Genomic DNA, 27530 nt, shown 5'->3' with positions numbered 1-27530 from the left:
AATAAAGATTTATTCATTATTATGTACACAGTGTCTGTCTGCATGTATGTTTGCAGGCCAGAAGAGGGCACCAGATCTCATTATAGATGGTTGTGAGCCACCATGTGGTTGCTGGGAATTGAACTCAGGACCTTTGAGAGATCAGCCAGTGCTCTTAGCCACTGAGCCATCTCTCCAGCCCCTGGTCCTCCTGTCTTAAGTGACTGGATTGTGTATAGATGTGACCTATGAGAAGAAAACTACCTTCACAGGTGATGTATTTCCCCCTGCAATTGTAATGAGCAAACCGTCTTAGAGATAGAAGGAAACTGTGCAGGTTAGACACGTTAGTACTCTACAAAAGCTCTTATGTGTCGGGTGTTTTTATTCTCCAGATCTTAGAGGGGTCTATTTAGTGCAAAACTTCCCGCAGAAATATTCATTAGACATGCAGAAGGCAAGGGAAGCCCGTGAGCCGTGCTGCTGCTGATTTTAAAGGGCAGAAAAGCTTCTTTGCAGTGGTATTGGTGACCACAGACTCACAGTTGAGAATGAGACACAGAAGGCTTCTGTGACAACTCCTCCATCCCTTCCAAAAGAAACAGTCTAGACACAAAGCCCTTGATGAGACCCTTAAAATTTGTGATAGGGAAGCTGGAGTATAGCTCCTCTCAGCTTCTGGCTTCTGGCTGGGGTGCGGCTGGGGAAGGACTCTGTTTTCTTTAAGGGGCTGGCCACTGGCAGTTTGACCATGTTCCAGTGAGTATATGAGCAACACAATTTAGACTTAGCATTTTTCTTCTTACCCTTTGGTTTTGGGGTGGGTCATAAGCATCTGTGAGGACTGGGAAATGAATGTGATTGGGGTACATTATGTGAAATTTCCAAATAACCAATAAAAATATTCATTAATAAACGTGTTTTAAAATGCATGCTTGTTATCTTTGCACCTAAGTGTGTCAGGGACATTCAGTTCTGATAACCTGCTGGGTTGGAGACTTAACTAATTTGCCTAATTAACTTCACATGAACTCATCTATGGAATGTGTGTTCTTGTTGGTAATTGTGAATGGCCCAAATGGGTATAAGAACTAATTCTGTACCCAGTTAATATATGTTTGATTCAGCAAACATTTATTGAGTGTTTCTTGTTCTTTGCAGTTAAAAATAGAGCACAAAAGTCAAGAGATAAACAAGAGGCTTTTTCTCCTTCTAGGGAATTTGGTACCCAGTAGGCTATGATCTATACTCTTTACTTTGTACCACAAGGCAAGGTGGTATGATTCTGTGCATAAGTACAGTTACAAGGTACAGTGTGGAAGCTCAGAAGATGAGAGGTTCATCTTCCTTGAGCATCAGATTGAACAGGTTGCTCCTAAAATGTCATGTTTAAATTTAGTCTTGAAAGATGAAAAAGGCTTTGGAAAAGAGAAGGGAATTCTGGAATGAGGCAAGCCAGACCTGTTCATAGGTCATTTAAGCAATGCCAGTGCCAGACTGTACCTACCCAGATTGCTGCCCTGTGTGGGCTGAGTGAATGAGTCTGTAGGTTTAGATTACCAATCGAGAAGCTCTCACTGAGTTAGAGAGGTGTGCTCCTCAGTGACAAGCAACCAGGTTGGCAGAGATCATGGTGGGACCGTTCAGTCTTGGATCAAGGAGGACACACGAGAGAGGGACAGAAGAGAATAAAGGCATACAGTCACAGTATGTGGAATTTGTACATCCCATTGCTTGCCATGTTTGAGTAGGTTCTACCTTGTAACTTTTAATCTGGCTTTGTAGTAGAGAGTATGCTAATAAAGACCAATTATCTGGTGCCTCAGAAACCAATAAAATGATGGGTTTCGGGTAATGGATTCTGTTCAGATGTTATGATAGTATGTAATAGTAAGACTTACCTTTAATATCTTAGCACATTGTCTCATATAATTCTAACAAATATCTGACTGTCATCCATATTTAAGAAAGATGACGATCAGACGGAAAATGGTTTGCCCACAGTCACATATATGCAAAAGGTGCTTCCGTCTCTCATGGCACACAAATGGGTTTCTATGTGTGTTGATTATGTTTCGTGTTTGTATGCATGTTTCTTAAGTTTTTTTTTGTTTTGCAGTACATGATTTGACATTAAGATATACATCATATGTATGTTAATATAGTATATTTAAAAATGAACCCAGCCTAAGAGCTAGAACATTAAGGCGTGCTGCGTGTACTTGGCTTCTCCGCTGCATCTCCTACTTCCCTCAAGACATAACTTCTGTTGCATTTCAACATTGCCTTTTTGTAGATGGCACCAAACTGATTCCAAATGTTTATCATGCAGACAACAGCTGTCACTGTGCTGAAGATTTAGGACATGAGTGAGCAGCCTGCTGTATACAAGCATTGCCATGGGTTCCAAGAGCTGTGATTCACTCCCTGGGTGCAGGGAAAAGGGAAGCTGGAGAGGAGGGATGGAGTAACGAGCAGGGCTTGCTCGGAGATTTGAGAGATCTGGGTTTCTATACCACATACATGAATTTGTTTGGTAAAACTGAAAAAAGTAACCCACTTGCATTAACTTGCCCTTGTATGTATAGCCTGATCTCTCTGAGAAAGCCAAGTATTAGGGAAATTGTAGCTTTTAAAATCAGAAACTTTCCAATTGAAATTTTTCAGTCTGGTGCTTGCTCTCAGTGTAACCTTGGGCAAGTTCTCCAGTGTAACTCCGAGCCTCAGTTTCCTCTGTCGTGGGATTGGACGAGTCTCCTCCACGGACTGTGAGAATGAAGTGAGACTGGAGGGGGGGGGGGACAACCAGCACTCTGCTCACAAATGTCCGTTCCGTCGCCTCCTTCAGTGTTTCTTTCCAGTTCTAACGGGAGACAATCCAAAGCTCGTCTTATACATAAACATTAGAAGCACACACAGCTCATAATTATGGCATTTCCTGTGTTAAAGCCCTCAGCAGGTCTCTCCAGTCAGACTTGTCATCAGAAGGCCTGCTGAGATCTGGATGAACCTTTCCAATTAATACAACATCTGGAATTGAAGTGGGGGGGGTGGTCCTCTCATACTCAGTGAAGAGCAGGAAGTGGAGAGAAAAATCTAATAATCTAATCTAATAAAAATCTAATCATACACACACACACACACACACACACACCTCCATAGCTAAGAGTTTGGGTTTTGTGTATTTGTTTCATGGTCTGTTTGTGCTTATGGGAAGTATCTTTAACCCCACTTAATGGCTGAATAATTTTCTTTGTCACTGCAGTGGTAAAAGGTACCTTTCGGCATCATGGCTAGTCAATACATGGATGTTTGAAGACATTTGTTCCCTTTGCTCCCTTCTCAACCCATTCTTGCTGATGTACAGTTTGAGTTTGGACACTGTTTGGGACTAGCTCCAGTGCTTCAGGTTTTCCAGTACATCCTCTTTATTTGTTTAGGTCCTTACCATTATAATGGCACCAAATTAAATACATAATATTTGGAAAGCCAGGTAAGGGGTTTGTGAGGTTATTTATTATTTCAATTGGGGTACTCTATAAATATATTACATCCAAATATCTCAACTATTTAGGAAATAGGATGGGCAAGACATAGACCGAGATATTACAGAATTTATTTTCAAAAATGGGATTGATTTTGCAGAAAGTGAGCTGGTGGGAGTGAGGAGTATGATCACTCTTCTGTTGGTTTAGCTTGCAAAGCTTGCGCATATCAGAGAGGAGTATGTTAAAGTACATTATCAAGACCACGTCCCGACATCAGCCACCTTTCCCAGGTGCCAAGAAAGAGCATTGATTCTCCAAATGCAAGTCGATGGAGAAAGTTTTGGGATTCTCCCTTTGCTTTTCGCTCTCAGTCTTTCAAAACTCACAGTAGACAGAACTCTCAGAGATGTAACATCTCATTCTTGAATCCTCCTCATATGTAATGTCAAAGGACAGCAAAATCCACACACAGGGGTCTCAGTCAGAATTGAGTTTGAATGGAAGTAAAAAACTGAGAAAACCCAGCCACAATTTAAACAGACAAGGCGATGCAAAGTTAATTTTGTGTTAAAGGTTAAAAGGCTAAGAGGGAGCTCAGTGGTAGGGTATTTGCTCTGAGTCAGAGGAGAGAGAGAGAGAGAGAGAGACAGAGAGAGGGAGAGAGAGAGAGAGAGACAGAGAGAGAGAGGAGAGGAGAGAGGAGGAGAGGAAGAAGAGGAGGAGGAGGAGGAAGGAGGAGGGGGAGAAGGAGGGAGAAGAAAGAAAGGGATAGGGAGGGAGGAAATAAGGAAGAAGAGGGAGGGAGAGGGAGGGAGAGGGAAGGGGGCAGCTGAGGGGAAGGGGCACAGGGAGGCGAAGGGCACTAGGCAGTGGTCTGGTGCTCAGAAATGCCATTGAGGACCCAAGTGTTCCTCTCTTTCTGTTTATTGTCCCAGTACATGAGCATTTGTCCTTATGCCTTCAAGTTGGTCATGTTCTCCCAGGCACCCATCTTCTAGAGAGATGAAAGAGACAAGGGCAGGGGAGTGCAGATGGGCTTATCTTGTTTTTATCCAGACAGGGAAAAACATTCCTGGGTTCTATCTTTTTTAGGCCTCTGCCTGCATCTTATTGGCCAGTCCTGGGCAAAAGTCCATTCCTAAATGGAAGGTAGCCAGGGAGATAGGGATTGTTTAGCTGGTGGATCATCTATCTACTTGTCCACTGAAAAGAGACTTTTCTGGGTAAGCCTGGGCATGGCATTTGTCTGTGTAGAGAGAATCATGGTCTTCATCTTGTCCCTTGAGACATATTAAGCTACTTCTAGTGGGGTCTCTCGTTGTTTTCTAACCATATTCATTTTCCTCCCATGGATTTTCATTTCTAGAAGTTTCTGAGCTATGCACCATTCTCCTACTGGCTATGAGGACACAAGTCAGGCCCTTCTGTCTATGCCATTTATTGTTAGTATTTGCCCCCTTCTGACCATCATCAGCCATGTCCATGACACAGTGACTAATTCCAAAGGGCCGGGTACTTTGTGTAATTTCTGCTTCAAAACGGTTATCACTTACAACCAAGTCATACTTGTTTGTTTCTAGTGAGGCCTCACGGAGGCCATGACAATCCTGTAGTGACACATTCTAGTTCAAGCACCTGTGGTTAAGTGTTTTGGCTGTGAAGCAACACCACCACCAGCCACTGGCATTTCCTTGTGTTCAGACTTTGAGAAAGTCCATGTACCCAGTTTTGGTGACTGAACATGAGTAGATCTTTCTTAAGATCATTTTTTGTAGTGTTTGGGAGGTGAGTTTTCCCTTCCTTCCTTCCTTCCTTCCTTCCTTCCTTCCTTCCTTCCTTCCTTCCTTCCTTCCTTCCTTCCTTTCTTGCCAACTAACTGAAACTGCATCTCTGGATTTGGGCCTGTTGCTTGTCCCATTCCTTCTACGTCCCCTCCTGCACAGTCCACTCAAGTGTCCCGAGTGATGCTGCACTTTCTTCCAGCTCATCTTTCTTCCACTGAGTTCAGTGCCAGGCCCTGAGCTGGAAACAATGTCAGGAAATTTCCTTCATTGGACATTGACTTCCAAAGAGAAGTTCTGAGGCCAGTGGAGCTGCCTTGAGAGTTACTTAATAGTATAGTAATGAGAGAGAGAGAGAGAGAGAGAGAGAGAGAGAGAGAGAGAGAGAGAGGAGCTTATGAACTCCATAAGCAAGTGCATATTTGGTAAAATGCCAACTCAAGAAATAACGCTTGCCAACCAGTATATGTAAACGATCCCACAGCCTTTGGTCTGGCTTGATATTACAGAAAGTCCATATTTATACGAGACATTTCTCAGGTGCAATGGGTAATGGCTGAACTTTCATCCTTGATTTACACATTCTATTAGACCTCTCAGGATTAATGATAGCACGGAAATGTGGTGTGTATCCATTGACTGAGGAGCTCATGCTGTCCTGGCAGCTCGCACCCTAGGGCTCTTGGATTCCCATGCCTGTTGAAAGCTGCAGGGAAATTGCTCTGGAGGTAGTTCATCCCTCCCACAACGCCAGGATTCCCTCCCACACCGCTGGTCTGTACTTAACACTCAGGTTTCCATGAGAAATGGCCAAATGCATTTGAAGAGTCTCAACCATACATCTACGGCATGAGCAAACGCTTATTTACTCAAAGGAAAAGCAGAAAAATAAACTTAGTGAGACAGTTACAGTATATAGGTCAAGATCCGATTTAATCAGGTTTTATTTGGTCTTGACAGCATCGGGATTTACATTCCACATCCTTCCCTCAGAGCCAACCTTCTCAGCTCCAATCAGCCGCCCCATAACAGCTCCTTTGTCACAAAAGTGAACAATGTTGAGTACTTACTTTTACCAGAACCTAGCATCTCACTTTCTCCATTTTAATAACTGCACTGGAAGGCCAGAGTATCTGACTGTCATCTTCCTCATCTCTCACTTCCAGTCCACTGGAAGCCTTGATCCTGTTGGCCAAGAACATTTGCCATCCGCAGCCTTTCCTGCCTATCTCAAGTCCTTCAGTGGTCGCCTTGCAAGGCTTCCTGTTTCCATAAGGGAGCCCACTAGACAGCCCCCCTTTAAAATAAAGTCTAGTGGTGACGTTCTGCCAACTTAGAGATAAATCCAAACTCCCCACTGCGGTCTGGAGCCTCCTGTGAAACTTGATTCCTGCCTAATGTGACATCATGGTGTCCCCTTAGCGTCTGTTCTGGTCAAGCTGCCTCTTATCACGGGTGAAGCCAGGCTGCCTCCCCAGCTCAGGGCCACCACTCTCACTGTCACTACTGCCTGGGAACCCTGAGCTGTGTTGTGGGCAGCTGTTCTTATTATCTAGGCCTGTTCCTTTGTCCCTTCTCTCAGTCTCTGTTGGACATCTCACCGAGACGACCATCCCTAGTTCCTCTGCTGCAGCAGACATTTGTAGACTACACCACAGCTTCATGTCTGGAATTAGTTTATAATCTTTAGAATTATGATATTCACTATTGTACTGTGTGTTTGTGTGCGATGTATGTCTGTGTATGATGTATGTGTGTATATGATGTGTGTGTGTGTGTGTGTGTGTTATATGGGGAGATGCATGTGCCATGACTTATATATGGAGACAAAGAAAAATCCCATGGAGTTGATCTCCTTCCACCTTTATGGGGGTTCCAGAAATTGAACTCGGGTCACTAGGCTTGCACAACAAGTACCAATATTGCTGGCTCTGAAATGATTTAATATATTTACCTATTTCTTGACCTCCTCCTTTAGTGGACTGGAAACTCCATGTGTCCATCGACTTTACTGCCCTCCTCACTGATGCAGCTCAGCTCCCCTGTAAAGACTGTTGAATAAATAAAGAAGCCTTGATTCTAAAGTTTGCTCTTTAGACCCAAGCATTTATTTAAAAATGCTTTGTTGTATACAACATGATATTTTTATTATTCTAAAATTCACATAAAATAAAATTTACTGATATGACCATTTTAGATTGGCAGTTTGGTGGCTTTCAATAAATTTACTTTGTCGGGGAACCATCACCACCATCCATGCCCATTCACCTTGTCGGGCGGCCATCACCACTGTCCATCTTCAGAGCCTCTCTTTTAGGTTAAATTCATTTTGACAGTTTTGTACATATGTGTAATGCATTCTAGTTGTTCTCATCCCTCCACCCCCTGATCTCTCTCTCCCACCACTTTCACCCCCTCTCATTTTTATGTCCTTTGTTTGGTCTTTGTTTTTGTGGGCCAGTCATGAGGGCATAGCATTGAGCATGGGGAACTCCCGATGGCTACACCACTGAATACAATGCTTCCACTCTCTTAGAAGCTAGCAACAGCCAATAGTTGCCCAGAGAGGGGCTGAGTTACATGAGATCGTCCCATATTGACAGGTCTGGTCCTGTGCAGGCCCAGTGCAGGCAACTGCAGCGGCTGTGAGCTCAAGATTGCACAACCGCACCATTCCCAGAAAACGGTGATTCACAGTCCTCCATCGGGCCCTTACATTCTTTCCAGCCCTCCTTTCAAGACACAGATGTCCCTCTTGGGACTGAGAATCAACAGTCATTTGTTCTTAGCACTGTGAACAGCCATGAACCTCTGCATCCATTTCTGCATAAAAAAAAGGGAAACCGCTAGTCAAAGTTTCGTATAGCTGTACACACGAATATTTAGGAGACGGTTTGATAACATGTCCATTTGGCAAAATGAAAGTAATAGATTTGCCCCCTCCGGCCTGGGACCAAATCATGAGCCTTTACCAGGTGCACAGCTCTATGCATGAGCTTCCTCCTATGGAGTGGACCTCCGATGCAGTCAGCAAGCGTCTGGTTATGACTGCAACGGTCCTGCCACTATTGCACCAGCTTGCACGTCTGACCTGGCAGGAAGAGTTCATAACGGGGAAGGTGTTGATGACGTCTCTCCCCCAGCTGCCTGGGTAGCACATTCCAGCCTAGGAAAGCCAGGCATGTGTCAGCAAGGAAGCTTCCCCTTCAGCTGAGGCTTGACTACCCTCTGTCTTCTAACCAAGCTACGTGGTGTCTTCAGCAATAAGATCTCACCATTAAGTGCTGGTGGTCATCTAAGACCGAAGGCAATAGCCCGTGTTCTAGGAGCCTTTGGGGCCTTCCTGACCAACAAGTCCCATAATTGGCACTAGGTATTTTGTTTAATTACCCATGCCTTCTGGAATTGGTATCATCCACCCATGAAGGTGATCTCCACCAAGAACTGTTTGGTATTTTTCCAGACTGACACTCTGTTCTCACTAAACACAAACCCTCCTTTCCTTCCTTCCCCACATCCTGGGCAACCACCATTCTGCTGTCTCTCTAAAGCCGACTACTGCTGCCTCATAATGGGTGGATCTGTAGAGGGATGTTTTTAGTCACTATATTTTTATGACTTCTTTGATAGCATAGGCCTTTATTTTTTTATTTTATTCTGTGTTAATATAGCCTACTACCGAACATCTCATTTCTAGGAACAATTTAATGACAAAATATCCCATGACACACCTTGTAGAATAAAAGTCCAAGGTGAGACTGGTTGGAACAGGGGCAGAGCTCCCGGCACCAGCAATTTGCAGACGCTTCTTAAGTGATCCGTGATGTCCAAGGATGCGTGGCTGCAATAGGAAACAGCAACAGTGAAGCTGCTTCTGCTTGCAATCCTGGGGCCTTTCCTCCTGTCATTTTCTCTAGGTTAGAAGCTTTCTGAACCCCCCCCCCACTCCTATTGGTCAGTATTCCTGGGAGGAGCGTGCTTGGTTTGACTTCTCTGTCAGGAATAAATTGATATCTTAATCTTCTCTATATAATTTTTATGAAAGGAAGGGTTTTAAATAATTGGAGCCTGGTACCCAAAATTACATCCTTCTGATTCTCTGTAGCTTGTGGTTCAGTGGCTGGGCATGAGCGACAAGAATTTACCGACCACAGGAACACTTCGCCTGTCAGTGATGAGTTTGCATCAGGGTGAAGTCTGATTATGACAGAAAGAGAACTAATCCTGCAGTCTAAGTGTTCAGAACTACCGGGCTGGGAGTGAGCTGATCATCAGGGACCACGGCTGTATGTCCAGAACTGAAGCCTAGGCGAGGTGGCTCAGTGGGTAAAGGTGCTTGCACCAAGTCTGATGACCTGAGTTCAGTCTCTAGGAGCCACATGGTAGATGAGAAGAGAACTAATGCCCCCAAGATGTCTGATCTCCACATGTACGCATGGTGGTGCTTGTACCATATCCCCCTCCTCCAGTAAATCTAATAAGATTTTAAATCACTTTTATTTGTAGACTTGTCTATATGAGTGTGGGTATGTGTCCATGAGTGCAGCTGTCCGCTGAGGCCCGAGGCATCAGATGCTCCTGGAGCTAGAGTTGCAGATAATTGGGAGCCATTGGATTTGGGTCAAGAGTCTTTGGACCTGGAAATTGAACTGAGGTCCTCTGCAAGAGCCATGCTCTTAACTTCCGGGCCTTCTTTCTAGTGGGAAAAAAATTAAAACCCCCCTCAGTCCTAGAGCTAAAGTAATGAGACTCGCGGGCGGTCCTTGAGCTACACACTCAACAGCGGGTCACATAGCAGCAAGACGTCCCAGAGGGAGGCAATCTAGAGTGAGCGCGTTGGTAACAACCAACTCTGCATTTTAACTTTGGAAAGGGCTGGCCTGGTGCCCTAGTTCATGAGGATTTCATGATTGTGAGGTGGTATGCAAGTAAAAAAATCTATTAACATGTTTTACTTGCTAAGAATAAGCATTTCTGTGGAGGACAACAGTAAGCTATTACAACAGCATTGATGACACACAGTCTCTGTCTAGCATGGGCCTATATGTGGATTGCAGAGTTGTCTAAGGGACATTGTGACAACTGACAGGCATCAACTCTACTCTTCCCCGTATTTCCTGCTGTTTCCCGTACTTCCTGCTTCTCCCTGTATTTCCTGCTGTTCCCTGTTTTTCCTACCATCCCCTGTATTTCAGTATTTCATGTTGACTCTGGGAAAGTTGTAAAAAGTTCTTTTTGTTAGGAGCTTCTCAGCAGGAATTCGCATCTGATGTCTGGGACCAGTGTTGTGCAGGGTTGACGTGGACTTTTCTTGGCTTCGTGTGATGTTCCTGGCCTTCGCTGATGCTCTCCACAAAATGCCATGTTCGTGTCCTCTGGATGCCTGCTCGCCCATGTATATGATACTCCGTAGAGTATTACTGAAAGGAGCACAGATCCAAGCAGTGATGTTGGGAGGCTCGTTAGCTGAAATCCACAGTCCATTATGCTTTTGCAAAAAAGATTGAAAATGGCATTCTAATGCAAATCTGCTTTGGCCACAGCATTTGTACTTGCCTCGGTGAATTAGCAGGAAAGAGGAGACGGGCCTGCATTGTCTGCCTCCTTACATCACATAGAAATACGGTGTGACTCTGGCCTTGGTTTAAGATACATAAAATAAAGTTATTGCATGAGCTAAGCACATTTAACGCTATGTATAATAATGAAGAATTGGAAGTGATTTTGATGATACATAGTAAGAAACTGACTGAATAAATTACATCATAGTTTGATGAAAATTAGGCAACACTAAAGCTCATATTTTGGAATAATAATTTCTTGGCTAACATTTCCTGAAAGAAAACCAAAATTCTATCTTGCAAACAAGAGTATAATCGTGTAATCATTATGTTGTGGCTTAGGTAATATACACATTATAGATTATGTATAATGTGATCACATATAATCAAGAATTTTTATGTTGTTAGATTTCTTGTTTATGTGCCATTGCCTTTCCTAATTGTCTAAAGTAATTTCTTCATTTTGAGCAAAAGTACATGATAAAATATTAAATTATAAAAGAAAAATTAACAGAGTAAAGAGACAGCTGCAGGGAATTGATATCCATGATATATAAAGAATTCAAAAAACTAAACAGCAAAAATGCCAAATCATTCCATCAATAAAGAGGCAAATTAACCGATGAGACAACTTTCAAAAGAAAAACAAGTAGCAAACAAATACATGGAAAAATCAAGTTACAAATTCTTTAGCCGCCAGCAAAATGCAGCTCTAGACTGCAACACGGCTTATCCATCTCGCCCCAGTCGGAATGGCTGTTCCTGAGGAAACAGCAAACACGAGACTGGCGAGGATGCAGAGGGAAGGAACCTTTACACGCTGCTGGTAGAATGTAAACAAATACAGTCACTGTGGAAATGCTCGCAAAACTGCCTTGTCCAGCTGAAAACAGTGTCGGGCTGTACCACTCCTGGGTAAAGAGCCAACAAGGTCTAAGTGAGGGCACCACACAGACACCCGCACACCGTCTTTATCAAATAGTCAACCTGCGGAATCAGCCTACAGATCAAGTAATGTGTGTATATGAACAGTAGAGTTTTATCCAGCCATAAAGAAGAACAAAATTATGTCATTTTCAGGAAAATGGGTGGAGCTGGAGATCTTTGTTTTTTGTTTTTTTTTTTGTTTTTTCGAGACAGGGTTTCTCTGTAGCTTTGGAGCCTGTCCTGGAACTCCCTTTGTAGACCAGGCTGGCCTCGAACTCACAGAGATACGCCTGCTTCTGCTTCCCAAGTGCTGGGATTAAAGGCGTGCGCCACCACCGCCCGGCTGAGCTGGAGATCTTATGACCACAAAATAGCCTAGGCTCAGACAGCGATCACGTGTTTTCTCTCTTAGATGTAGAGCATGTAGACACATGAACAAGAGAACAAGAAGAGTAATGGACAAAACGGGGAATAAAATACACATATATGAAAATCCTGTTTCTTAAATGATAAATAAATGAGAAGTATTTATTAAATGTCAGTGGGGCCAATTTTGTAAAGATTTCAGTGTCTCATTATTGCATACGAGTGGTGTTCTATCAGTCTACCCCAGAGTCCAGTGATCTCTTTTTCGGGAGAACAAAATGAAGGCTAAGATTTTAGTCAGTAGATCAGTGGTAAATTTTTGAATCCATTTTAAACTTAGTAGTGACAGAAGATGACAAGCTTTGAAGAAATCCAGCACATTGCATTATCAGAGTATATCTAGAATTCAGCTGCATGCAGATTGAAAAAGCCAGTAGAGTGAAATCCTATGTACCCATACTGTAACATCATATCAGTTCAGACAGGGGAAAGTGGATCTCAATGGGCAAAGGTACCTGATGCCAAGTCTAATAACCTCTATGTGACCCCAGGGATGGATGGGCCGGAAGGAAACAACAGGCTTCCACAGCTTCTCTGTCCTCCACATGCATGCCATGGCATGAGAGTCCCCCTCCCCACCTCACACACAAATTTTGTAAAAAAAAAAAAATATTAAACCACTTAAAACATGTCTGCATTTAGCATTTCTTTCTTGACAGAAACTTCCAATGTCCTTTATCTAGATTTTGACGTGTATCATTGTGGTTTGCAGCCAACTAGTGGACTGACTGTAACTGGTCCTGTAAATGATGACTTCGACCCTCTCCTTCTTCCCCCCTACTTCGCCAAGACTTTGGGAACCACCACTCTACTCCCAGCTTTTCTGTGATAACTTTTAAAAACCCATGTACCAATGGCAGGCTGTGGGTCTTGTCTCTCTGCGCTGCCTCAGTTAGTTGAGTATGACCACCCGCATTTTCGTCCCTGCTGTTTCTAAAGACAGGATTCGATCCTTTTTAGGACTTGATGGCGTAGATGTACCACAACTACTTTATCTACTCATCAGCTCACAAACACATGGGTTGCTACAGTTCTCAGCAGTTATGGGAAACACCAATGACCACGGGAGTTCGAATGTTTCTTGGACACATGGCTTTCATTTCACTAAGTACCTGTGGTACATGAAGGGGCTGATGGGATATAGATACATCTAGAATATAGATTTTCTAGACTGAGTGATTAGATAGTAATGCCAGAATACTGTATTTGCCTCAGTGTACGGGGTTATAAAGAATTTCCCTAAATTCGTCTGACTCTAACAAAAGCATCATCAAAGAGGACAGGACCCAACCAACATCTTACTCCCTTTGTAGGTGAGGAAAAGGGGTTTAGATGTGCAGCGATCCCCTCAGACTTCACAGAGTCAGTTGTGTGGAGCTGCTGGAAGTTTGTGTCCGAGCTTGGAGCTGAGCAGGATGGGGAAGAGCTGCCCCTCTGTGTGCTGGTCCTTGGTCTCCTGGACGTTGACCCGAGTCTTATTCTTCATTTTCAGATTACAGAACAGGCCCGTGTTTTACTGTGGTCAGCAATCAGATGTGCCAGGGACAGCTCAGCGGAATTGTCTGCACCAAAACACTCTGCTGTGCCACAGTGGGCCGAGCCTGGGGCCACCCCTGCGAGATGTGTCCTGCCCAGCCTCACCCCTGCCGCCGTGGCTTCATCCCCAACATCCGCACCGGAGCTTGTCAAGGTAAGGCGACAGGAAGAACAGCAAATGCATCCTGTTCACTGGAGGGTTGTTCTCTAGCTGTGAAAAATGCCCTCTCGCCTGCCTGGGGTGGGGTGCAGGCCAGCTGCTGAGAAGGCCCCGTCCCCTGCCTGAGGGTCCAGCTGAGGCCTCAGTAGCATAGTGCTTAGAGCCGGGAAGGTTGACTGAGTCTGCCTTGCCAGCGGCCCCTCTGGCCCAGGAGTGGTTCCGTGTACATCTGGCACAGGAGTAGCAACTGTGTGGGGGCGATGCCGGGCCTGATGGCGGTGCCGTGTAGGAACATAGCGAACAAGGTAGTGGTTGTTGTTTTCTCTTCACTTGAAACTCTGAGTCCCGAGCTCGAGGTTGTACTTAACTGACCTGGAGAAAATTGCTCCTCTGGACATTCGACATGCTACATTATGCTTCTTTTTTTTTTTTTTCCTAACAAGTCAGAAATAAATTAGAATTGGTTTCACTGTTTTAAATACCCCCAGATGTTGCCTTAGCACTCTTCTGCCCTCCCCTAGAATCCTGGTTTTGGCTGGGACTCTGTTCCCCCAGCTGTGTAAATTCTTTCATTGTCTGGATGTCTGGCAGGAAAGAGGAGGAAGTGAGCAGAGACCACTCCACACTAAACTGATGGGCCCAAAATCTCCCGGGCTAACTCTGCTTTCTTTAGACGTCTGCAGTACTTTTTTTTTTAAAAAAAAAAGATAACTGCAATATTTTCCTAAAATTAAAAAAAAAATGGGCTTTTCCTAGGGAAGTAGGTAATAGTTGGCTCTGTCCCACATGTTCATCCTGAAGGTAAGGACACTGGGAAACAGGATTTGAGCGATGCTCATCTGTGCTGTGGGCTGTACTAAATTGGATGTGCCTGGCTCCCCCACCCCTCCTCTGGATGCCCTTGAGTGTCCTCTCAATGGTAGGAGCAGCCAGAAGAGGTTTTGAAATCCTAGAATCGCAAGGACTGCTAGGAGTAAGCCTCTCCTTTGAACTCTCATTTCTCTCATTCTTAGAAAGACTCCTTGAGTTTTGAGGAAGTTGTTGGTCATTGTGTTTTGAAGTTGCTGATGCCCATGAATTGTTGGCAGTGACTAGGGAGGAAGGCCTCCAGTTCCCAGCTTCCTGTCAGTGAGCTGATGGGCAGAGGTTTGGGTGCCAACAGAAGTAAGGGAAGGGGAAGGAGAGGACAGGGAAGGGGCACTCTCCTCAGCCCATCATCTCCTACAGTCTGGATTTCCCCCAAGGTTGCTTCCTGTCCCCTCATGACTGCTCTTCAACTTCTAAGGTGTCAGTATAGCTTGGTGAAAATCCATGACTTCAAAATAGCAGCTTATATGATCACTTGCAAAAAGAATTTCTTCTTTTGCTGGGGGAGAGGTTCTCAGAATGTTGTATGTGGCCAGGGTGTCTTCTTGCTGTGTTTCTAGCTCTTGGGCTGGATGGAGGCTGTGGGCTGTAGGTTGACAAAGGCCTGGCAGCACATGGTGAGTGGGGAACTGCCCTCATACACACTCCCTGTTGACCAAAACTCAGGATCAACAAGAATATCTCGAGTTGTCTGTCTGACTGTAAAGTTAGATTTCATTTTAATAAACGTTCAGAAAATCCTCATCAAAGATAAAAATGAAACTGGCTGTAAAATATAATCCAATTGTTTCAATATAGTTACTCGTTTGTGGGTCAGGATAGTCCATTAAAATAGTGGTGCTTTTATACCCAAATATATATTTCCCCTCTAGTTTCCTTTTTACTGTGGGTGAGGTTTCTCAGCAGCATAGGATAATTGCAAATGGCAGTTGTGTAGTTGCTTCCCCCAGCATCAGGACCTAAAGAGGGTGCTGCATTCACAGATGTCTGTGACAGAGCCCAAGAGGAAGAAACTTCAGGCTCCCATTTAGCAAATCAGGATTTCCTGCGTTCTGAATGAAGAAATAGAGAGAAGACCCCTGTATACACTGTCTTCACAGTGGAATCCAGGCAGCCAGCATCATGGAGGAGGAGGAGGAAAGGATAATTTGGGACTATCTATAGTATCAGAGCTTAGTCTCTAGGTTCCCAATAGAACACTGAGCAAGGTGGACCGAGTGCCTGCTGCGGGGAAGCCTATGCTGTTGAACAGCAAAGGAGATTAGGATGTCAGTGTTGAAAACCAGGGCCAGGTGTTGCTAGACACTAGCTGGAGCAAAGTGGTGTCAGGACAGAGACTAAGAGATGAGTCAGGATGAACCATGAAACTCCAACAGGGAGAATGTTCCAGAAAGAGGGGCCACAATTATACAACTCTGAGGCTGCACATCCATGGTGTATCTGAGGGAATCTGGGGAGGAGGGGGAAAGCGGGAGTTGAGAGAAGATAGTGGAAGGCATGGACTTTCTCTGACTTAGCAGTAACAGGAAGGAATGTGACTTGGGCTTTGAAAGGTCCTTCCTGGTGTCTGCTCTGATTGATGAGCCCACACGTTATCCAGCACAGTTCTCCTTTCCAGCCCTGATGAAAATTTCCCGCACAAGACAGTTTTCCAGAAGGCAAAAGGCACATAGGTGTGAAGACAGGAGCTATTGTGTGGCGACCTCTGGGTCTCAAGTGAATTTTATGTTACCTTTGTCATTCAATGTAACACTTAAAGATAACTTTTATAGACGTGTATCGCATGTCTTTGAAGCATACCTTAGATAATTTAATTATTATTGTCAATCTGAAGCTAAAAATGACACAGTAAAAATGGCCATTTCCATCATTACGTATTCTACTTTGCTGTGTATAATAAAGTTCCAAAATTAATAGAAATAATCTCCTCTGCTTGCAGGGAGGCAGGGCTCCTTGTTGAGTGTTATTGACCAACCTATGTTAATAACCTAGTTATTTTACATAATATATTCATAACAGTTGCGATCATCATATTCTAAAATCTATGATGGATGCCTTGGCATACATATGGTAATACAATTGTGATAAACTGTTAATCTTTCTTCTGCAATGAGTCTTTTTCTTTTCCCAAATCTGACAGATGTGGACGAGTGCCAGGCTATCCCCGGGCTGTGTCAAGGAGGAAATTGCATTAACACTGTTGGGTCTTTCGAGTGCAAATGCCCTGCTGGACACAAATTTAATGAAGTGTCACAAAAATGTGAAGGTAAGCAAGCTCATGCTTTGCAGATACAGGGGATGGGGGAGGGCAAACAAGATGGCGTCAGCAGCAAGCTTGTTTACAGATTACACCCAAGACCTGTCTGTCTTCCCCATGAGAGTGTAAGTATAACCGTCCGGCAGGAATCATATGCCTCTGGACCCAAAACAGCTCCTGCAGCTTGTTCTACTTTTATAGACACTAAAGAAGAGGCCCATATGAATCAAATTAAATATTAAAACATGAAATATTTTAGGCTGATATTTGGTTTAAAATGTTCAAGATGCATGTTTTATTATAGTTCTAAAGGCATAAATTTAAATTTGATCATTAGATACCATTCAAAGTTATACCGCTGATATTTTCTAGCTAAAATGTGGACTTTTGAGTGGGGGGGGTTTGACATATTAACATTAATATTGGTGCTTCTAGTTAGAACTTAGGATTTTCTTTTCTGGACCACAACATATTGTCTACCGAACGAAAAGCTTTCTAATGTTCACCAAGCAAAAGACGTGACCTGAAGTAGAATTCCCTATTCATGTTTAGTTTGTAGAGTAGGGTTCTACAGCGTATACGCAGGCGACATGTTGATGTCTGCCACTACTGTTGCATGCAGAAGTGGGCTGGCTTCCAGTGCAGTGGTTTGCTTTTGAGATGAAAGCATCCAAAACATACATAGACAGCGCTGAGTTCCTTTTGCTGAGTTCCTGGAGGAGTATGGTCGGAAAGCCTTGGAGCAACAATCAAAGATTCATCGTGTAGCAAGCTCAGAGACAGCTGGTCTTCCATTAGCCTCTCCTCCCACCAGGTGTGGCCTGAGGGTTCACGTCGAAGCCTGTGGTTTTTGTTGAACACGTTGTGTTATTTACCTTCTTAGGCTCCAGAAGAGAAACATCACTCAAAGTAGATTTCCCTTGGGTTTCTAGCCTCCTTGTGTGTCAAAGCAGCAGAAGACAGCTTCTGATGTGATGTACGATCAATAAACTGCGGCCAGACTTTAATGTTGCTCGCCCAGAATGGAACTACTTAGTTGTCATAGAATTGCCTTTGTGGGTTAGGGTGACTTTTTTAAAATATTAATTGACATCATTTATAATTGCTGCTGCAATCAAGTATGTTATCCTCAGTTATTTCAACTGTGGAGCCATGAGACAGTTTAGTTCCTATCTCATGGAGATCAGGCTTCATAAAATCATATCGTGTTTTAAAGAACAGTAATGGTGATTTTCTCTAGGGGAATGGGTTTGAGAAACTGTAGACGTAAGTGCACACTGGAGAGTGTTGGTGCTGACAGGGCAAAGGCCTGCTCCACTTTTCTCTGTGTTGAGTGAGGTCATGCAGGCAGCTGCAGGGCTTCCTTTGGACTCATGCTAACTGAGTGGATTGTATTGACACTTTTTTCCTAGATGAGAACTATTATCTCTGATCTCTCTCTCTCTCTCTCTCTCTCTCTCTCTCTCTCTCTCTCTCTCTCTCTCTCTGAGACACTTACTCTGTAGCCCTGACTGGCCTGGAACCTGCTATGTAGACCAGGCTAGCCTCAAACTAACAGAGGTCCACTGGCGTCTACCTTCTAGGTTCTGGGACTAAAGATACGGACCACCGTGCTGAGCTTTCATTCTAATTCCTAACACTTAGAACTATTTAAAAATAGTTGGGCATGGATACTCAGTCGTTCTTAAGGGTATCCTTCGTGACAGTGTATTGATGTTTCTTGCATGTAGAATCCATTTCAACAATGGGCTATGTCTAACATTTTTAAGCCTTTCTCAGCTTACTATACTGAGCAACTATATACTAAATATAGTCAGCTTTAAGGTTTAGGGCAGGGGAGACCATCTGGCCTGTCTAGCCTGTGTTTTGTCTTCTAGAACCACAGTGACTTCCAGCCCAAGTAAAAAATAATTTTCTGCCTTTTGCTTTTTGCTTGAATAAAACAGTTAGCAGTCAGGAATAGTCCACGGGTGTGTATCATGTAGAAGATACAGATGTAATGTTCACACTTAAAAATAAAAACAAAAACAAGGAACTCAGATCTTTTTATTAATGCTAAAAAAACTACTTTGTGATATATCTAATGGATTAAAAATTCAACCTGAGAATTATTTAATATTTCTGACAACAAAACCAGATTCTCGAGTGCACATTGGAATCTGAAGCCAGACAGAGAACAGACCCCTTTGACTAGAGCTCATCTTTCCTCTGTCATCTACAGTTACATTAAATTAGGTGTGCTTTTTCCTGTCTCTATTTTTTCTATGCAAATTGGCATCAGATAGGATGTTTTCTTGTTAGTACCCCTGTGCTCTGACCTGGGACTGGTTGGAACATGGTTGACCTATCTTGGCCCAGGTAGAAACGTCATAAGAAAGTCTTCCCAGAACTCTCTGCAAGCTGGGTTTCTTCTTTCAGCCCTTTTACTGTGTTTCAGTTAGGGCAGCACACCAGGGGAATGGCACTGTTTGGGCACAGGCTGCCCTCTGTGGTCAAGGGAGGGAGCCTAGCAGATCTAGGTTACAGCCATGAAGACGAAAAGAGACCCTGTAGGGGCTAGGGAAGCGGGCCTGCATAATGACACCTTCATTCTGTGCCCATGTGAGTGAGTCAGCTTTTCATTACTATGACGAGACACCCGAGGCCATCAGCTTAAGAGGAGGAAAGGGTTACATGTATGTATGTGTCCTGTACCCGTGGCGCACATGTGGAGGTCTGAGGAGTAGATAGGAATAGGCTCTTGCCTTCCATTGTGTGGGTCCTGGGGTTCAGTCTCAGGCTTGGCAGTAAATGCCCTTACCTGCTGAGCATGGCCTTGGCACTGTGGCTGGCCTTTATACTATGCTTTCCCTCGACTTAGAACTGAAGAAATCATGCAGTTCTTATAGTACCTTAAAAATAATAAAGCCACTTCAGTCCAGCGGGTGTTAGCAAATTCCCAAGATGCCAGCTACCAGTGCTCCACTGCAGGGTGACTTTATTTGAAGGCTTTTCGTGAGAGCGTCCTCTTCAGAATTCTCCCTTCTTATGTCTTTCTAAGCCCTAATCAAACACTGTAGCATAAGGCTTAATAAATACACTTTAGAAGAGTCAAAATGCAAGTTAATAAGCCATAGCTATTCAATATTAGATTTTAAACATTTGTAAACGTCAAAGATCAAGATTTAGAGTTGTGATTTGGGTGAGGGGGTCAGAGCTCACAGGCACCTTCTTGCTGGCTTCTCTGAAAACTGCGGAGCTGAAGGAGTTATGTTCTGCAGGAGCAGGCCCACCTCCCCCTTCTGGAAACCCAGCCTATATGTGCATTGGTTACTGTGGGAGGAAATTAAGAAACAAAAAAAAATGTAGTTAAGGGATTAAGTCTTATTTCTGGAAGGAGTCCCTTGAATTAATGATTAACCTTTAATGTTTGGGGATTTAGATTATCATCAGCCCAGTCTCCAGCAACCCTAAGAGCACGGCTCGATGCAAAGGAATTTTAACCATGTGGTTCTTAACATCCATACACTCCCTGACATGTGTGTTAAAATGCTTGGGACTTCTCTTTATGACAGTCATACCATAGTTACCTAATGGCTACTTGCTTTTGGACTTCCTGTCATCTTGGGCACCAGTGAGCATCCCTGGGGCTATTCGACCCATATCCACAGGTGGGACTCCTGGTGGCTGTGCTCACCTTTCCCACCCAGTGGAGCTCTCCCCTTGCACAGTTACTGGAGTAGTGTGGTATAAACTAAAGAGCCTTGTGAGTAAGGTGGGCCTGGGCCCGGACCTACTAAAGCCCTCCTTCTCTTTATGGTCTTAGTTACATCAGGTGTCAGCTCTGCCAACAAGCTGAGAGAGGCCCTTTTCAGTTCTGTAACCCAGACTCTGCCTCTCCACTTACTCCTTCCTGGTTGTGATCTATGACTTATTACGGTATCATTGTGTGGCTAAAGCAGCACTGACTGTCTGCTTGTCAAGTGAAGGTTTCTTATAGGCTGCATTTGTGCAGTAAAACCAAGTTCACGGGTGCATAAATCTGTAGTGTCACCTGTTACAGTGTTGAGACTGTTCCCCCACTCCCCCCTGGGGAGTAATGGAGGCATCTAGGATCAGGCAGTTGGTTCTCTTGTCAAGCCACTCTTGTGGACTGAGTTCTGGACACCCGAGTGTCCAGGAATATCTTCCTTGGTGCCGAGACAGGTTTCTATCAAGTCTGTTCTTCCCCAGCGGAGCCCGGGATAGGGATGTGGAGTAGGGAGGGGGGGAAAGCCTGGTGACAGCAGGTCAGAGGACTGGCAGCCGGTGAGGAGGAGGGAAATGCTGGCAGCTGTTGTGGCTAGCATAGCCATCAGGGGAGCTTCTCACCAGGTAGCCATGCCTTTCACCTTCAGCCTTAAGGAGATCTGGAGAGGTATCCAGACTACAGAAGTAGCTCTTGTCTGCCAGTCCCGCTGCACCCAGCAGGCCTCCCAAACTGTTGTCCGTTCATGACTGGCATTTGATAAAGATTGCTTTATGGGAACCATACTTAAGACACTGGTTTTGGATTCTGTTTCTTGGGATGCCTGAAATTCTCCTAAAAGGAGAGAAGTGTAGAGCTGTAGGAATCTGGGAAGATAGTGTACCAGGAGGAAGAGGGCTAGCCTGTGATTAGTGAAGATGCTTTGCCAATAACCCGTCCCTTAAGGCACTTCCACCCCATTTGATGATGAGATCACAATGACCCCATTGGTATTATGAAACCATGCAACTGAGGTCAAAGTGATTCGTGAGAGTAGAAGGCAGAAGAGCAGGTCACCGGGGACAGGACATTCGGGAATTCAAAAGTATTTGCACACCTTTTCGTGTGACAGTTTTGTCTCCTCCTGTTTCACCTTGGTGAGTGAACCTTAAGGTGTGTGTTCCACTAGAGCTCCTGACTGGTAGCATTTGAGGATGTACGGCAAAGCTGGACTTCTCCAGCCCTAGCCAGCTGGTGACTTGGGTTTACCATCACTGCAAATGATGAACCTGCTTGCTTCCCTTCACCCCCTGGCTTGACCTTGGCCTAAGCATGTCAGGAGTACTGATATTTTTGAGGCATGATTTTACCTGGTTGCCCAGCTGGCCTTGAATTTGGCCTGTAGCCTAGGCTAGCCTTTAACCCTAGAGTCTTCTTCCTCTGACTCCCAAATAGCTAGGAAGAGAGACCCACCCCCACCTCCCCCACCCCCCCCCCACCCCCCGTAGGCCTGGATCTTTTCCTACTTCCAGCTTTATTTCTTGTTGTTAGTTTTCTGTGTAAGACAAACACACCCAAGCATCAGACATATGGAAGTAAGGTCCCATAACCACACCAACATGGCGAGGATTAGTTGCTTTAGGATTTTCGACATGCCCTGGCTCTCAGCACGCTGGAACTCTCATTGTCATCACTGTTGCTATTTTTAACAGATGATGCCATTGTCACTGGTTGGCAGGTGGAAGATATTACCACATCCTGCCAAAGTTAGTTAAGTTTCCAAAATAACATTTCCTGATCATTATGGTATCTTAATCTCTTTGGATATTGATGTATTATGCTAAGTGGTTTAACCAACAATGCTAGCATTTGTCTCTGTTAATAGGCTGGAAAGCTATTTTAGCAGATCATCATGTGACCTTGGTTAAGCTTATGTGATACTAGCATTTGAGGACCCTTTAGAAAGGCATCCTGGGAAATTGCCACAACCAAATACCATGACAGGAAAGCGCAGAATTTGCGACTCACAGTTCCAGAGGTCTGGAGTCATGGGAAGCGTGGCAGCAGGCAGGCAGACACAGTACTAGAGAAGCAGCTGAGAGCTCACATTCGGATCCACAAGTACGAGGAAGGGGGGATGGAAGAGAACCTGGGAATGGTGTGGGCTTTTGAGACCTCAAAGCCCACCCCCAGTGACACACATCTTCCAACAAGGCCACACCTCCTAATTTTTCTCAAACAGTTCTGCCAACTGGGGACCAGGTACACAAATCTATGAGTCTGTTGGGGCCACTCGTTCAAATCACCACAACGTCTTGCCTTGCAGTTATGTCTTCCTGTCGTTAAATGAGGTTTGAAGTTTTGCAGGCTCATCCATAGACTGATTCTGTGCTCAGAGTAAGTGAGGTGGCAGAAAGACAGGAGGATACTGAAAACGGAGCTGTTGTAAGGAGTCTAGGGGCACAGTGTTGGGTCTTCCACTGTGCCATGGCAGCATCCCTGCCAGGCTGCTTCTCTCCTGGAATAGTTTTACCTTTACCGGGGACAGATTCACAGTGATGGTGCCAGGTACCAGAGCTTTGACTCTGTGCTCCGTGAAATTATCGCTTCAGCCTCTAGGCTAACATATAAGAATGGTGGCTTTGGTTTTCACGAGGCTAAGCAGCGTGGAGATGGTGTCACTGCCGACTTTGTGACTATAAGGGTCAACTTGAGTGAGAAGATACTTGAAGGGATGAGAATGTACTTGAATGTGGTCCACTTAAAACCCTGTTTTGTTTTTTAATGAAGAAGAGCCCGTGGACTGGAGGAAATGTTTCTGTTTCATGATCCTAAGCCTTCCTGAGTGTCAGCAACATCAGCCTGGCTACAGTGGTTTCCTCCAAGAGGCTTGGGCAAATCCTGTCTTTCCTTGGCATAGTGTAGGCTGCCCTTTGAGCTTGTCTTAGGTAGTACAGTGTGCTCCCTATCTCTTCGCCTCCCTTCCCTGCCACTATTGATCCACACCAGTGAGAGTTTGGGTGTTTGAAAACCTCCCTTTGAGGAAATGGTTAGATTTTCCCAAATGGGACACATTATTTCTATGGAGGAGACCAGTGGTCTCAGGCCCTAGCAGCTGATCCACTTTGGCCTCTATAGCACCCAAGATATTTGTTAAGGGATTTCCTTAGGATAAGTATGTGGGGAAAAGAGGGAGAAATGGGCAGAATGTGAGGACAGATGGGGTGAGCTGTGTACATTCCAGGAGCAGTATCTGATGATGGCAGAGGCTGCTGTGGCAAAAGTGGCTTGGGTGGTGTGGAGTCAAGTAGCCGAAAGATCTCTACTGATGTCTCATTGCGTTGAGATGACCAGACTTTTAGCCATCTTCCATGATTTCCTGTTAGATATGGGGTACACAGGCAGGGCGTGACCTCAGGCGACTATGCAGCTCAACGATCCCTGACAGAACCAAAAGTCAAAGCCAGTCCATTGACCCCATCTCCAACAGCAGGAGCAGTAAGTCCTTCCTCAAAGAGGAAGCTGACTCCAGTACCCAGTGTCTAGTTCACTCACCAAATATGCATCCTTCCAATGGAGGACCATCATCATGCTCACTTGGATGTGCTTCTGAGAAACCAAGTTGGTACTTCCTACCCCTAGTCTGATTACCCCAAGTCACCCACTCCTAACCAGTGCCCAGGCCACAAGGTCTCCTCTGAAGGATTGAAATCTGATTGAAAACAAATACAGAAAATGTTGAGGAATATAGAATAGTTAGCAGAGGAGTTTAATGTAGTACAAAGTATGCATAGAAAGAGAGGCTGTCAAAATGATTATGCATTTGGAATATAAGCACACCTGCTAGCCTCTTAGCGTCAGGTTCCTTGGCTCCATCTCTTGAATTTGGTAAACCCTGGGGAACATCTGCCGGAATAGGCTCTTCCCTGGGCAGCTTTAACTCGGGCAGACTAGTGCTTCCTGGGACTGGGCTTCCCAAGCACTCCGTCTGCATCCGTGTAACCGCGTAGCTGCTATCATTCCCTACAGGTAACAGGAGCTCCTTCTATTGCAGATATCGACGAGTGCAGCACCATTCCCGGAATCTGCGACGGTGGGGAGTGCACAAACACCGTCAGCAGTTACTTCTGCAAATGCCCCCCTGGATTTTACACCTCTCCTGATGGCACCAAATGCATAGGTGGGTTGAATTACAGGCACGGATTTCATACATCATGACCATCTCTCTGGATAAGTTTGCTAATGGGAGCAGTTGAGGGGAAGAGGAGCATTTGTGGAAATGCATTCAGCCATGGAGCACCCTGTTGGGTGGTAGCGGCATCTTGTGTCCTTGTTCATGGATTTGTTGCCGATGTCGTCAGCGCGTGAGTTAAGGCTCAGTTGTCTCTCTATGATTGCTTTTAGCTGTGTTCTCTCTCTATGGCCACCTTTAGTCACGTCCCAGAATCTATGCTAATCTAGGTCCGACATCTCATAATAATCCTTAATTGATCTGGCTTCTATAGGATCTACTTTGTCCCATCTACCTTCCTAAAATAGTGATTTGGTTAAATGACATTCTTGCTCAAACATTTCAGGTATTTTTCACCAGGACACAGAAACTAGTGATCTTTGATCTGTGTCCAGTGATTCTACATACACTGCAGCTGTGTCAGTACTTACATATATGCAAACATACTCCAGGTAAGGCAGCACATGCACGCACCCATATGCGCACGCGCGCGTGCACACACACACATGCACACACTTCAGGCATGGCAGTTCTACTTTTACTGGTTTTGGTGTTTTGCTTGCATGAAGACAGAAATTGAATGAAGATTTAATTTATTATTTTTTAAAAAATAATTTATTTTATTTTTAATTATGAATATGTGACTTCATGCACGTGTGAGCACAGGTGCCTGTGGAGGCCAGAAGAGGGTACTGGACTCCCCAGAGCTGGAGTCAACCGGCGGCTGTGAGCTTCTTGATGTAGGTTCTGGGAACCAAGTTCAAGTCCTCCCTCTTCTGTGCCATTTGTAAATCAATGGCTGCTAGGAACCCACTAACAGCTCGTCATTTCAGCCCCAATGGTCCCCACTTTACCGCACTGATCAAGAGTCTTTGATTCGAAAGCATTTAACATACTAGTCAGCCAGATCTGCAACAACTTGGTATCAGTTAATTTTCAAAACAATAGGCATTAACCCATTAAGAGTTTACCCTTGGCAGCTGTAGGTCCCAGCTTTGCTCGGAAGGAGAAACCAGCAATCTGCAAGTTACATGCACGCATTTCACAATTTGGTCAAGTGTTTACAACTGGGTTTGGACCACCAACTCCATTCGAAGCTGGGATGCAACCCAGGCTTCCGAATCGCTTCCCATTCTTTAAAGTCTTTGGGTTCCATGCCCAAAATATGTACTATCCTAGCACATAAAACATTAGGAGCTTGGAGGCTTTTAAAGTTAGAATGTAGGACTCCCATTTTCCCACCATTTTCCTGGAGAGGCAACCCTCCGAGGGCTTCACAGGGCAGGTTTGCCTGCACATCCTCTGTAGCTACTGTTCCTGGATCTGGCTGGAATGAGACCCATTCTTGCTGAGACAGCTGTCCAGAAGTACAGGAACCAGGACCAATACTTTCTGGGCATTACGTCTATGCTTGCTGGGGGTAGAAGTACCATTCCAAAATCGTCCTATGTCTGTGATGCTCACCCTCAGTCTTTTAGGGTTTGTTTAGGTTGGCCTACCCTTCTTTGCTTAAAATAAGGTAAATGTCCCTAAATTATGCAATTTATCTTCATGCATCTCGTCAATAAAGACATCAGTATTTGAAGGCTTTGTATTCTAAGAATGACTCAGACAACAAGTGTATGTGGGTGACCCTCTGTGGCAAGACTTGATGCTTAATAGATTTATGGCACATAAGGATGGGGTTTTGACTGCAGAAATGTCTACTTTACACATGACATTTCCACATATCTCATTTTAAATGAGAAGCATATTTCAAATATTATCTACTTTTCATAACTTGGTTATGTGAAAGACTGTACAGAGAAGTGTTTGGCTTGGAGAACCACACCCTCCACTTGTGTAGATAGCGATAGGCGTTTGCACTTGATCATGTGTCTCCGTCTTTTTACAGAGCTCTCTCTTTTCCTGTGCCATAAGCTCTTTTTGGTAGCTGAGAGTTGCACTCTATAGTGTGTCAGCTGTTGTCATGACAATCAGACATGATGTCATCCAATAAAAGCGATCTATAGGAGTGAGCCTCCCCGTGCTTCTTCCGTGGAATGCTTTTCTGCCAAAAAGCAAAGAGCTCGTCTAGAACTGTTGGGTCCTATAGGACTAAGCATCTACAGTCATTGATGTTTTGGAATTTGTTAATAATTAACCCTTTGAAAAAATTAGTCAAAGCCTCAGGACAAAGGGAACCCGATTAATAGATAGTAGATCTGGCTGAAAATTGGTTCATCCCTCCAAGACGCAACCTCACAAGTCTGGGGCACAATTTCAGACAAAATTCAATGCCACAGATTAATGTTGTTTTAAATGCATTTATATTATTATTTGCCTAATGCAGCTCGAATTAAGTAGTTTAAACCAAAGACAACCCAGTATGTCTTTAATATAAAAACAGGTTTTTAGGAATACCCGTCTGCCACCACCACTGCTTTCCTTAGTTGTGTTTTTTTTTTTTTTTTACTTTGGAAACTTTAATAGGATTTTTGTAGTCACAAAAATGCAGTATTTGTATGCTATATCTGAGTTATACCACTGTTGTTATACCACAGAACTGGGAAACCTTGGTGACAGAGGCTACCAGACCATTAACCACCTTGACATATGCAATCATACTTTC

General features: G+C 44.4%; 1 protein-coding gene across 4 annotated transcripts in view; it reads left to right on the top strand.

Moving 5' to 3' along the window:
- The window catches only part of Fbn1 (fibrillin 1), a 206219-nt gene that overhangs the window by 79392 nt on the left and 99297 nt on the right, over window positions 1-27530 (top strand). For all 4 annotated transcript variants that reach the window (XM_005364396.3, XM_026787734.1, XM_026787736.1 and 1 more), the window contains 3 exons: window positions 13655-13852; window positions 16866-16991; window positions 24743-24868. In XM_005364396.3, the coding sequence (XP_005364453.1) occupies window positions 13655-13852; window positions 16866-16991; window positions 24743-24868 (450 nt within the window). The remainder of the gene's footprint in view (window positions 1-13654; window positions 13853-16865; window positions 16992-24742; window positions 24869-27530) is intronic.

This window comes from Microtus ochrogaster (genome assembly GCF_000317375.1).
Source record: "Microtus ochrogaster isolate Prairie Vole_2 chromosome 14 unlocalized genomic scaffold, MicOch1.0 chr14_random_1, whole genome shotgun sequence".
In the NCBI taxonomy this organism is placed as follows: Eukaryota; Metazoa; Chordata; class Mammalia; order Rodentia; family Cricetidae; genus Microtus; species Microtus ochrogaster.
Note: the sequence above shows the minus strand (reverse complement) of the source record. Positions and strands in the feature narration are given on the sequence as shown.